Source organism: Pectinophora gossypiella, chromosome 15, assembly GCF_024362695.1.
Source record: "Pectinophora gossypiella chromosome 15, ilPecGoss1.1, whole genome shotgun sequence".
NCBI classification, from domain to species: Eukaryota; Metazoa; Arthropoda; class Insecta; order Lepidoptera; family Gelechiidae; genus Pectinophora; species Pectinophora gossypiella.
The window spans coordinates 8,592,399-8,606,833 of NC_065418.1; the positions used below are offsets into that span (position 1 = coordinate 8,592,399).

Here is a 14,435-nt window from a genome sequence, read left to right on the forward strand (position 1 = left end):
GTGACAATGAATGTGAGTGCCCTCTAAGCATTATCTCAATAATCCCAAGTAGGTAGTATCTACTACTTAAGTGACAGTCACATTGTATAACAATGGACAATAAGTTTAATTTCAAACGAAATAAAAAATACCTACAGGGCATCCTTATCAATGTTTTATTATTTACCTACAGTTTTAGTAACAATTAATCATTTATCAATTTTGGTCTCACAGAAAGCTCAGTGAGGTGCGCGTATTTAGTTTATATTGCGATTAATGTATCTCAGACTACCCCATTCGGATATAGTCGTGAGTTTATGTTATATTGTTACATTTTTGCTCACAGCACTAACATTTCTAGTAATTAATATTACCTAATACTATTACATAAAGCAATCCCTTTACCTAAACGTTATTATACAAAATAATGAATCTTAGATCTTATCGAAGAAATGTAGAGCAAACAGAAGCGAATCGTTAACTGATTTAGCGAGTGGAGCGAGTAGAGTCGTAGTAACTGCGTCTAGTTTCTGCTACCGGATTGTGTTACGCACAAGAACGTGTTTCTTCATACCGCACATAATGTGTGACGAGATTCAAATGTACAGCAGTCACGACAACTAGGTGACGATTATTTTTATTTATTTTTAAAACAAAAACAAAGTGATGTTCTAGATTTTAACCCGATCTCACGTCGTGCATTCAATGGATAGTCCGGACGCAATAAATGGGTGAAGCTCTACTAATATTAGACTGGATACTCCCTTCGATCTTTCCTTGTGTCCTAGAGGCAGTAGGCCAGCCTAGAGCCTATTTCTTTTTCCTTAATGTTGCCTTTATAATGTTTTATAGCTAAACGCGGATCTCGTCTAACACCACTATTACCGTATTATTGATATTACATTTTAAATTATGATTTTAAACTTAGTACCTAATTGATATATCCTATTGTGGCCCAAAACAGAACAAAACAGTTAAATGACGGGGTTTAGATTTAAAAGGCTTTGCCATAATACCTAGCATAGTCCAAGGGGGTTAAAATGGCCACATCGAATCAATTCATCTAAGAAATCAATATTGCAATTTGACATTTGTGCATATAAAAGTAAGTGCGCAATGCAAACAAATGTCAAAAAGCAGTAATCCTTTTTTTTTGATGAACCCCCTGGATGTCCTCGAGGGGGGAGGGGGTCTAGAGGTCCGGTTGGTCTATGTCCATTTAAAATCCAAAGTCCGATCTTTAACTATTGTGTCTGGAAATCTCAGACGTAGGAAGTTATCATAATACTTTAAGTTATTATAAAACTTTTTAAGCTTAATAAGATCACGTACGACAATTTTGTAGTTATTTATAAGATTCATAACCTATGCGAATTCCATTACCAATGATTAAAGAAATGAACGAGTGATCTTGAATTTGGACCGGTTGCATGATGACTTGATGAGCCTTGAGCTAGAGACGTCTGCACCGTGATGTAACATAATTATGTTGGTTTTGCACCCGTCGCTTTATTTGTTTTGTCGTAATTTATTATTGTCGAACTCTACACACATTTGTACAGAAACGCGTTGATGTCTTTCATAATAGTAACGTAGCGTGGTTAATGAATTCAAAGCGGCTGCAGCCATGTGTGCTAAGTGTGAGTTTTTGCTTAATATTATGTGTATATTATATACAAACCGATAAATACAATAAAATTACATTTCCTAAACGCCCTACAAATTATCATTATAAAGGCTTTTTAATTATGTATTATTTTTTAATTGTATTAGGTATTAATATCATCTCATTAATTCAAAACTTTTTTTAAATGTCATTATACAAAAGAAAATCGGCCGAAGAGTTTTTATTTAGATACCCTTACAGGAATGCTGGCACAAAAACTCTAAAAAAATCTAAGTAAAAAGCCTTTAAACGAAAATAAAAATATATTTATTGTTTTTCTTTAATAAATGGCATTTAAATAAGTTTTTGACCAATGATTGCCAGGTTTCACTTTCAAATTAGTATTGAAACTTTTTTCCGATAATCTCTTTTAAGAAGGGGCGTGTTTTAAGATTAATGTTTGAGTCATTCTATTACGAAAGAACAAAATGGTTTTACAATGTGATTTTTTTTACAAGTTCGAGCTGTCAGTTTGCAATCGTTGATTGATATTATTGTTTAAATTGACAAGTACGCCGCTATGCCTTCCCTTCACTTCTTCCTTGATCTAATATCTAATGCTATAAACTGCTAACACTTATTCTTGGAACAACTAACTTTCTATTTAGCACATTTTTTTACAGCTGAGTTAGTAAGAGTATTAAGAATGTTAAAACAAAAAGTAGGTAAGTATATAATTTTATTTTTATAATAAGTTCTGACAACCTCCGTGGTCTAGTGGTTAGAGCGTTAGGCTCACGATCTGGAGGTCCGGGTTCGATTCCCGATGGGGACATTGCCGAAATCACTTTGTGAGACTGTCCTTTGTTTGGTAAGGACTTGTCCGAAAAAGTAAGATGATTCCGTATTTCGGAGGGCACGTTAAGCCGTTAGTCCCGGCTATTAGCCGTAAAAACACCTCCACCAACCCGCATTGGAGCAGCGTGGTGGAGTATGCTCTATACCCCCTCCGGTTGATTGAGGGGAGGCCTGTGCCCAGCAGTGGGACGTATATAGGCTGTTTATGTTAATAAGTTCTATCGCCTAAAGTGTAGGATTTATAATAAGAATATAGGTACTTACTTACATTAGTAATGGATAATATAGGCCGTAATAAAAACACTTTTTTCGTAAATTTTAATTGCTTTTTACTGTGGGAGAATACGAATTTTGTTTTAAAAGATAACTTTGTGTTATTAAAAAAATCTTGAACTAAATTAATTTAAGTAGAGCCTGAAAATAATTCAGTTTACGACATTTTGCACCCAAAGTTAAAAAGACGCAACAATGATATTTCAGACCTCGATTATTTTAAAAACAATACGTTTTGGAACAAAAGAATTGTTCACGAGCTAAGCAATCGTAACGTTTATTTGTTTATTGTTCTCCGAAAAGTTATAAATTTTATACGTACGCCCAATACATACATACTTAGAACTTCTCTCTCAGGTATTACCTACTTCGTACGTCCTTATACTATGCGAGAAGTTCTCTTATATCTCAATGTAAATATGTATGTATTTTATTTATCTCATGTTTATATACATATATTATACTATTAGTGCATTGCACCGTACCGTATTTCAGTGTATATTTATTCCTATCACCCTAGGATTGCCTGGAAGAAATTGCTGCTTAGCAATAAGGCCGCCGATTGTGTAATCGTTCTCTATGTTGTGTTTATGTGCAGTAAAGTGTTTAATTGAATTGAGAAGTACATCAGAGGGTTTAAAAAGGCCACATCAAAGCAGTTCATCTAAAAAAGCAATATGTCAATTTGACATTTGCGCATATAAAAGTAGGCAAGTGCGCAATGCAAACAAACGTCAAATTGGAATATTGTTTTTTTTTAGATGAATTGCTTTGCTGTGGCCATTGTAACCCCCCTAGTAGATAAGTAATAAATATACCAAAAATATATACGTAATTAAAAAATGAAAACCCAACTACCAAAAAAACGCGCTCTGAAAAGCATGAAGCAAGAAAATAGGTAAGTATATTTCTATGAATATTTTTTTCCAAATGTTTAGAAGATAGCCGTGGTCATACATATATACATACATAGCGGTCAAATACATAACCGTCATAACCCTCCTTTTTAAAAAAGAGTAATAATTCACATCCCACTGCTGAGCACAGGCCCTCAATACCTATCAACCGGTACCTACTAAGTAACAAAATGGAATTTAAAAAAATGTAATTGTCAATAATATTTACTGGAAAGGTTTGATTGCCTATAAATGCAGTAAAAATCGAAAATGACCCATATTAAAAAAAAAACTAATAAGTAGGTATGTGGTAGGTATATTAAGTAGGGCATCTCTTTAAATGCGGTTTAAGATTGAGATCACAATGTAACAGCTGTAGGTATATTACGTTATTGATACAATTAAGTATAATTATTAAATTTTTCTTTCTCTTTTTCTTGTTGAGTTTCAAAACGTCGAAATACCTACCTGAAACTTACGTAAGTATAATTATAATCAGTACTACGCACTTATCTCAGTCTTTTTATCATGGGTTCAACTCAAAAACTAGACTTTGTACTTAGTATACAGGGTGTAAGTAACATTGTAACGAAAACTTTGACGGATGATACAGGCCATGATTCTGAGTTGATATCAAGTGGAATTTTCTGTCGCAAAAGAATGGGACAGAAAATAATTAAAAAAAAAATAACTAAACTATTCATGAATTTTCCGACAGGAAATTCCACTTGATATTAACTCAGAATCATGGTCTGAATCATCCTTCTCAGTATTCGTGACATTGTCACTAACACCCTGTAGATATTTACACTAATGGGAATCGAACTTGAGACAAGTTTAATTGACAAAATAACTTCTCTTTAAGTATTTCTTGCTTTCTGTTTCTACAATACGTAGACTAATAAATATATATACTTACTCGCAATATATTTTGGGTGAGCTGATTCATAAGTCAAAAGTTACTATTACCAATCAGTCAGTTGAAACCAATCAACTTGCATAGCAAACCAGACAGGCGTCCTAACAACCGGCTAACATAACATCAGCTCACGACGACATCCCAATTCGAGTAGTCAGAGTACATCCATCCGCATGTACCTACGCTGAGCTTTCTGTTAGACCAATGTGATAGAAGGTGGGCCGCGTTGACGTCTCTATTAATGGTCAAGCCAACTGTGTTAGTGGAAACGCTATTTAAGATAATAACTTATTGGTGCAAGTCCGATTGACACATAACATCTGCTTTTCATTGCCATTTTAATCATTGCAGGCTTTTTCGTAGACCCCTAAAGCAAGTTTAAGCATCGTCTACACAACTGGCACATATAAAAGATAGTTAATATAAGTTTAATACACTTGCGTGTGATCTGGTACCGACCTCAGCTGTTTTGGTAATTATCATAAAAACCGTATCGTTATGGGCATAAGCTTTCACATTCGTTACACATACTTCAACCTACAATATATTATTATGAAATCAGAAGGGAATTGATTCTTCAGAAACTTTTTTATTCCAATAATTATTTTACTTATCTTATCTAGTCTAAATTGTCCCACTGCTGGGCAAAGGCCGCTCTTCATTTCTTCCAGGACTCTCTCCCCAGTGCTTCCTCCGACCAGCTTTTCAGGAAAGCATCCAAGTCCTCACGTAATTATTTTACTAGCTAAGTCAAAATAATGAAAGTAGGTAATTCATTTCCAACTTGTTCCAAGATTAAATCTTGAGGATTCAAACGCAACAAGTCTCTATAAAATGTTACTTTATGCATGCTAATTCTATGCAATGGTGCAGGAACGAACTAAACTGCACCTTATCTATCACGCTATCACAATAACGATTGCAGAATGCGACTGAGACATTCGAATAACTAACAAGGACTTAGTTACTATTCTGAAGAGTCAATGTCCTAAAAACTTCACTTTCATTGAAAAGAGTCTCTATTTACCTAGAATAATACCATCTCGAAGTAACTACAATCCATTTAACCCTCTCGCGCTCTAAAAAACATGAAAAATAAGAATTAGTATGTAATGGAAACGGCACATAATGATTGATTACAAAAACAATTACGTACTTATTCGTACGAGATGTACGTAAGAATGATGGCAAAATATGTTAATCGCTATCTATCGAACTATCGAACGCTTTTTCCATACATCTCCCAACGAATTTCTATCTATTGTTGTAAGCGACACGCGGACGGGCTGACAATGCGCCGGCACACGTAATGCAAGCAGAGCACTCACACTCGGCCTGAGTGAAACTGGGTATAAAAGCGATGCAAATTACAAGTGCTGGCATTACCCACCACCCTCTCGTGGAGTGCAGTCCGATCAAGCGCCAGCAATGAAGTACCTTGTGCGTATCATACCGTTGTACCCAACATCAAGTGCGATCTGTGCCAGTGCCCCTAATTAATTGTCGCTACAGTGATCCGAAATACTTACAAGTTACGTGGTCGTGTCGTATCGAAAAACAGTTTACATAATGCTCACGCATTAATTAATTTGACAAAATTACTGATAAGTTTCTCTATGCTATAAGTGGTTTAAACTTTTAATGTAACCGCGTGCTCGTGAGTACAGCCGCAGTTATTTTATATAATTAAAAACAATGGCGCCAAATGCCAGTTATTGCCGTCAGGTTAACAAATACGCGATTGGTGTTAAAGGAAGTCTCTCTCGTTACATAAGAGCACTGTGTTCCTGGTGAGGGCAAAACTGGTTTCGCGATCGTAGTCTCCGCGCTCGACCAGAGATACCGTTTGTTTTCAGCGCGCTAATTGGCAGGCAAACGTCCGCTATCAACACGAGATCTCACAGGCAATTATGTTAAAATGTATAATTTTTTTCACAGATTTTCCTGGGATTCCTGGCAGTGGTGTCGGCCTACCCTGGAGTGATCCACGATGAGGCGCCTCAACTCGAGGAGAAGTACGACCACCAGGCACTGATCGGCGAGTCATCACACCATCACCACGTGGAACACGAGCATGCAAAGTCACACCAGTCGATCAAGTTCGAACATTTCCACCCAGTCCCCGTGTACGTGAAGAAAGAACACAGCCATCTGTTAAAGCACCCGCTGGAGAAGGGCAAATCTGAGCAGAACCTGAAGCAGATCCACCCTGAAACTCACCATCATCACGGCGGCGGTCTCGTGCTGGAGGACCACAGGTTCGACACCGAGCACCTGGCCGCTCAGCTCGAGCATGGACATGGACTTGAGCACGGTGGCTTCGAGCAGGGTGGCTACGAGCACGGTGGCTATGAGCACCTTGGCGGCTTCGAAGGCTCCGAAGGTCTTAAGGGATACGCCGAGCTCCACCAGCCCGAAGCACAGGGCCACTACTATGAAGCTCAAGCCCTCGCCGACAGCGGGGAAGGTTACAAAGGTTATGAAGGCTACTAACTGCATTTAATCCAGTCCTACTCTACCTATGGGCATAACTCGCGTGGAAACTCTCCACCGTCTAATGTATTTTAGGTGTACTTCTTGCCTGTTGATATTAGTATTATGTATTTTAGATCATAGCATATACTAAGTCGCTGATCTTTGACTGGTTTTGTGGTTGGCGAGACTTCGTAATCGAACTGAATGTACCTGATTTAGATATAATACAAAATTGATATGTGACGTGAGTTGCGTCGATCTGATAACGAGGTGGAAATTAAATTTCGTCATGCTGAATTCTCAAATCGATGTGATAGAAAGTCTCGAGATTGTAAAACGTTGGTCGATTGCTCTCGTTTGTTTTAGAGTTCCGAAGTCTAATGGGCTCTCTGGATTCAACACGTGTGTATTTTCCTCGCTTGATTCTCATTATGAAATAATTATTGTAACTTAAGGAGAACGTTGATTGAGTCCCAGTGAAATTGTGATATTAATAAATGTTGGTTTTTAAAACGTGAAGATTTTTCATTAAATGTATTACCTAACCACTTCGATATACGGAAAACGGTCTTAGTTAAGAAATGAAATCGAATTAAGAAATGAAAATGGAAGCTTTAAGTTATTCAATCGGCGCACTGTTTCATCGACTGTGAACATTCGAGTAGCGCGCGTTAGTACTTCTTGCTAATATCAATAAATACTAAATGCCTGATACAAAATGGGTCATGATTCTAATAGGCGTTTAGTGGAATAGAGTATGTATGAGTGATCAGTAGGCACATGAGCAAGCAGCAAGGGTGTTGCGGCGCGCGGCGGTTACGAAGAGTGCGACCACGCTTTGTAATCTGGATCTACATAACTAGCACCTCGGGCCCGATCATGTAACTCTAATTGTGTACAACTGTGGAGTAACTTCTTAATAACAGGGCTCGCAACTGGATTTCAGATTAATTACACAGTTAGTTTCGGTGGTTGAACGTTGTAGTCGTTCAAAGATGGACAGCGGCCAAACGGTTCGGTTCGCAGCTAAATGTTACAGATTCCTGTTAGTTATCCAATCAATTGATTGATTTATGATACAAAAGTTTCGGACGATTAGGTGAGTTGAGTACCTAATCAAATATGGATCGTAATGTAGCTATTGGCTTTGTTCATTGCACTCTTTAGTAAGTAGTTTCCAACTAGTCAAATCAGTTACTTTTAACTAAACGTCAAAACACGAAATTACTATGAAAAATAAAACAACCTGTGACATCATAGAAAAACGTGACAAAACGTAGTACTTATTACTACATCTTTCTTTATTAAAATTCATAAATAGGTTAAATAGAAAAAAGAAAACTGTCAGTTTTAGATCTGTCTTTATTTAGTAATCAGAATTCCATAATTGCTCTTTGAGCTAGGACACTACTCAATTATGGCTAAAATCAAAGTATACCTATTCACTCTGAAATCTTAGAAGCAGAGCAACGACGCAACGACGCATGTGATACTGTTCCTTTTTCGAAATACTATATTTAATGCACATTAATTAAGTTAAATAATATCCCGATTGAAAATGTAAAGAACTTTAAGTATCTAGGCAGCATAATAACGAATGACTCAAGATGTACTTTAGACGTTAAAACCAGAATAGCAATGGCAAAACAAGCTTTCCATAACAAAAGGTGCATATTCAAGGCTAGGATTGCCAAATCTATCAGAAAAAGATGTGTCAAAACCTTCGTATGGAGTATAGCCCTCTATGGATGTGAAACTTGGACACTGACACAGAAGGACAGAGAGAGACTCGAGGCCTTTGAAATGTGGTGTTGGAGGAGGATGGAAAGAATAACTTGGACAGAAAGGGTTACAAATGAGGAAGTGCTAGTAAGAGTAAGGGAAAAGAGACAAATACTGAGAATTATTGAGGACAGAAGAGGCAAGATGATTGGACACCTAATAAGACACGACGAATTCATTAAAAACATCATAGAAGGAAAGCTAGAAGGAAAGAGAGGAAGGGGAAGACCAGACCAGATTAAAGAAAAGGTTAACGTCGTGTCTTATAGGGAAGTCAAGGAATTGGCCTTTGATAGACTGGAATGGAAAATGCTACACCGACAAGAGCGTGGCTCTTAAATTGATGATGAATGCACATTACATGCGAGTAAATAGGTTAGGGAAATATTTATATACGTTCATGAATATGCAGATTAGAATACTTACCTCGCTAATAACACTTTCTTACGTGGAAATAAATATGCGTCAGTAACTTTGCCTCTTTTTTTACTTCATTGTTTTTTATATAAACCACATCCCTTCCTCTGCCACATAAACATTACAATATTATTTGTAAGTATTGAAAGTGTAGCGGGCCCCGATATAAGTAAGTACTTTGAATATAAATTTACACGGCTCTTGAAAGTAAAAAAAAAACTTCTTATATTGAGTCGACAAGGAATTGAAGACTGTCTAATTAGCAGAGAGTTAAGTCTACTTAACAACAAACGTCATTCTTTTAAGTTTGCTATCTATATACATTAAAAGAATGTAAATTTACTGTCAATTGACTGTCAATCATGCAATTTTTTGTGCACATCAAATTGACACTGTCAGTATCTATCAATCATAAACTTATAATTATTTGAACTTGTTTTAATTTGTCTTCTGATTTCTGATTTCTTATTGTAGGTACAAAAAAGCAGTGTGAAAGTCTATGAAACAAGTTTATGAAACAAAAAGAGATACGGTCAAAGAATAAGTAAGCAACCGAGAGAGACAACGATAGCAGACAACGGTAACCCATCAGTACATCCACGTGTTTCAAAACTTCATTAATCGGTTTTGATGGATTTGCCCCACCAAGGTACCTATTGAGCATTTTTCTTTTTTATTACGTTAATACATTTACAGCTTTAAACTTCGAATGCATTTTTTGCTTAGTCTTCCTTCTCAGTATAACAATGTTTTTGTATTGTCCACGTAAAGTAAGAATTTACAATGTACTTAAATGTACATTGTTTTCTACCATGAACACAAAGCCAACAAATAGTAAGTTAATACACGCATTGCGCAAAGTATGTGGTAAGGTGGCCACAATTTGGCTTGTGGCTACCACGAGACATGTTCTAAAATTGGAAGGCTTTCATACAGTCACGAATACAATACAATTCGAAGAACCTATGAATTATTATAATTGTCCCTAAATGCTGTATTGCGTCACTATAGTATGTCGTGGTAAATATTGTTTCTATATTCTTCTTATATCGAGACTTTAAGGTTACTTGGAAGAAATTTTTTTATAGTAATAAGAGCGCTCTTTGTAATAGGTCCTTCTTAAGGAATGATTTTAGTGCATATTTTTTGTTGGATTCTATCAAATCATCTAACTATTATTACTTTAAAAGACCCCATCGGGTGGTTTTCTCTGCGCGGGTTGGAAGGTCAAACAGGCAGTCGCTGCTGTAAAAAACCGGACCTGTCAAAATCGTCAGGTTAGTAAGCGGGGAAAGAAAAACGGGATAATACTAGGGGGGTTAAAAGTGCCTATCGGGAATCGTGAGCCCAACGCTCTAAGCGTGGAAGGCACGTTAAACCGATGGTGCCGGGCTACTAGTCCAAATACCTCCACTAACTCGCAGTGGAAAGGCGTGGTGGAGTATGCTCCTTACCCCCTCCCTCCTGTTAATTGAAGGGAGGCCTGTGCCCCGCAGTGGACGTGTATCTTAACGAGCGACACGTGTCTCTGCCTACCCTGACAGAGATTGCGGGTCTGTGTTATACTCATAATCATACCTATATGACAACACATTCGTCGCGAGTCTCGATACAAGTCGAGAATACAATGTTTTCAAATTGCCCATAAATTACCAACTTCAACAAAATACACAATAAGGAGAAATTTCAAGTTTCGTAACACAACCACATCACGGCTTTGCTACTTGACTTGAAAACTAATCCTATAATAATAATAGGTATCTAGTTGGTTTGTTAATTTAATGTTTTTACTAATAATTTCTTATTTAGTGCGACAGAGTCCTAAAGCGGGTACATTATATTGCTCATGACTGCACTGCCAACTGAGCAACGGCTAATGTTTTATACAACAAGCCTAAATATTATATTGTATATACTATATACCACTGCCTACCCCTTCGGGCATATAGGCGTGATGCTACGCTATGTGACGAAGAGTATTGATGTATAAAAAGAAAAAATCACTTACCCTCTGACGTAGACTTGTAATCGTTTATTCGTCACCACATTACCAGACTTCACCGGCCAGACTTAATAAAGTTTTTACTCTAATTTGTACATCTGATAGACGTGCTCTACAAAATCATGTTGATTAGGGCAAGGTCGTCGGTTGGCCCAGTTGGGAATGTACCATAGCTTTAAAAACATAACACTGCTGTTTTCACTTCATAATTATAAGTAGAACACTTTGTTTCTAATAACAAGTAGGATGAGATAATTAGATTTATGTTGTGTTAGTTTGAATGTGATAATGGGGAAGCGCGCTATAGAGTGACTTATGTCGAGGAAGGGTAGTTATTCGAACACCGGAAGTCACTATTATCATTATCGTAAACGCAAAAATAGAATCTTTTACTACGTACATAGATCATCATCATCAATTTAAAAGCCACGCTCTTGTCGGTGCAGCATTTTCCATGCTACTTTTTAGGGAAAAATAAGGCAGTGGTTTCCCTCTTGCCTTCCGCCCGCAGTACTCAGTCTGGCGCAAGTGGGATGGCGCCCAGAGTAGTCTATTACAAAGCCATACTAGGACTCCTGTCCTCCGCCTCTGAATAGTACTGACAGTTACTGCTGCCCTCTGTCAGGTTCCAGGTTACAGTCCCTGTGACTTGCCCCTTCCGTCCTGCATTGCCGTACAGATGGCTCCCATCTTCGCCTCTGCAACCGTTGAGGTCTTCACCCGTATCCCTGGGCTAGGGTTCTACGTTATACCCCGTAGGCCAGGGTCTGGTAACGTACATAGATACGTCGCCAAATTACGTTAGGTTCTAACTGGATATTTCCAAAAGGACAAAACAATATAGGATATAATAAATACAATACGGGATTTTCCAAGCTACGTTCTCCAAAAAAATATATAGTTGGCGCTGTATAAATTTGCCTTAAGCTACACACACATTACGCAATATAAGTAAGTACAACGCAAAAAACACCAAAATGTAATTTATATTATTACAATTGTAATGTTTATCAAACAGGCCCCTGGCAGATTCAAATGGTACTTAGATACGTTCTCTGGCATTCTCCACTTTTCGCCGGTATTGTTTAGCACTTCAATCAATAAAGATTTCACTATATACCTACCTATCTATCACACATTCCATCTCTGGTATTTAAGTTCTACAAAATCGCGTAGATTCGAGCAAGGTCGCCGCTCGGTTGGACAGCCAGTGTTGCTTCACCGGTCGTTAAGAAGACAATAAAGATCCCTCCACTTCGTTGCCTTAGGCCGACCCACATACACTAAGTAATAGTTGTAATTAAACATGTATAAACTCAATCGCTACTTGGCCACTTTTACTATTAAAAATAAAGAAATTGATATGGATTTGTCAATAGAATAGAACAGCAGTTCAATTTTCGAACATAGACTCTTATTAACAGTGATTGACACGAAATAAAACATTTGAGTTACTTCTTCTTCTTCTTATCGTGTGCGTTGTGAGGTGGAATACCAGCCCCATGATGAGACTGGTATTTGAGTTACTCATTATTTTAAACATGTCGTAAATAGAAGTTTATAAGTATATTTTCTCGCAATGCTTAAATAAACACTTTTTATTGGTAATACAGGTAAGTGTATTGTGTATTTATTATTGTGCATATATTTATTTGTAGATGTATTGTACTTAGTTTGCACCCGCCATCTTTGAACTTGTGCATATTTTCCTCCCCTTACCGTTGTCTGGAAGAAATCGCTTTAAGCGTCAACGCCGTCACTTACCATGTACGGTCACGAGCATTAATATGTATACACTTTTGTACTATGTCACATTAACTTTTTTGACAAATTGAACTGTAAGTCTCACTAAACGTCAAATATGTTAGTGCGACAGAGTCCTAAAGTGGGTCCATTATATTGCTTATGTATGACTGTACCTAGGTAAGTCTCTTTTGTAACAATCTTCTTTTGTTTTGCGATTGATGAATGTGGAGGAAGCAAGAGAAGTGTGTCAGGATCGAAGCAAATGGAATTGTATAGTCTCTGCTTACCCTGGTGGGAAATAGGTGTGATTACGTATGTATGTATGTTCTTTTCTTTTCATGGAATACAAAATTATTAGAATTATTATTTAAATTGAACACAGAATTATTTGAATTGAACACAGTTGCACACAATACAGTGACGAGCAGTGGTTGTATTATACGATTTATACGCCATTGCCTACCCCTTCAGGGATACAGGCGTGATGATAAAATATAGTAGAGCATAAAATATGCAGCATAACCAATGGTACTATCATTCGGGGCTTCGGCTGCATTCAGTTGGAAAGTTATTTGTGGGTTATAAATTCATAGCATTATAAGCAGCTACCAACGTAAGCCTTCCTGTAGCCCTCTGGGCCTCTGTGAGAAAATCTGTGACCAGCTATGAAAGATGATCTAGATAGAATTATATAATAGCTTCGAGAAATGCAGTAGGTACTTTATCAGTACTACATTTACTTGCGGAATATAATAAATCTGTTAACTTTGCATGCCTAATCTTATTGTTGATAACTTTAGTGAAGTTAACATTAATATTATACTTATCTTTATTGTACGAACGAACCACATGGTATAACAAAAGGTGGCTTATCTCTAAAAGAGATCTTAAAAAATATTCAGGTACTTAAACGAAAAACAATGAAGGCCTTAATACGACACTTACGCAATACAAGAAGATTACGAATCTAAGGCATGAATGTTAAACCGTCACTGTTTCCGTATTTCGTATGCAAACAGTAGGTGCTGTCGCTTTCTACGATATATTAGATATTACACCGTTTTGCAATTCAATCGAGAGCGGAACAAGGATGCCTACGAGTACGCACAAGCCAAATAGGCAAGCAGTTAAAATTGATTGATTCTTCATGATAAATATTCCTCTACAATTAGTTCAACAAAGTTTTTACCGCGGGCTGTCGACAAAATGACATGTTTATAGCTTGCTTGTGATAGGAAATATGGATACGAATACTATTTCTCAGCGCCTTCGCTTACTACGATAGCAAACATTTTAAATTAACATAACTCAAGCATATTTGGTAGGCACTTTATTGTTAACAATAACAATTATTACTATCACAACCACTTAACAGATTAGCATCAGTCAACAAAAATCTGTCTTAATTACTTCCATAACGATTACACTAACTTAAGTAACTATTAATCACAAAACAGTCCGTTAACAAGTTAAAAGGTAATG

General features: G+C 37.0%; 1 protein-coding gene across 1 annotated transcript; it reads left to right on the plus strand.

The window, feature by feature from the left end:
* Nucleotides 1–5,892: 5,892 nt before the first annotated feature.
* On the plus strand, nucleotides 5,893–7,525 carry LOC126372977 (uncharacterized). The gene is made up of 2 exons (XM_050018911.1): nucleotides 5,893–5,971; nucleotides 6,470–7,525. The coding sequence occupies exons 1-2, from the start codon at nucleotides 5,960–5,962 to the stop codon at nucleotides 7,022–7,024; spliced, it is 567 nt and encodes a 188-aa protein (XP_049874868.1). The 5' UTR covers nucleotides 5,893–5,959; the 3' UTR covers nucleotides 7,025–7,525.
* The last annotated feature ends 6,910 nt before the right edge of the window (nucleotides 7,526–14,435 follow it).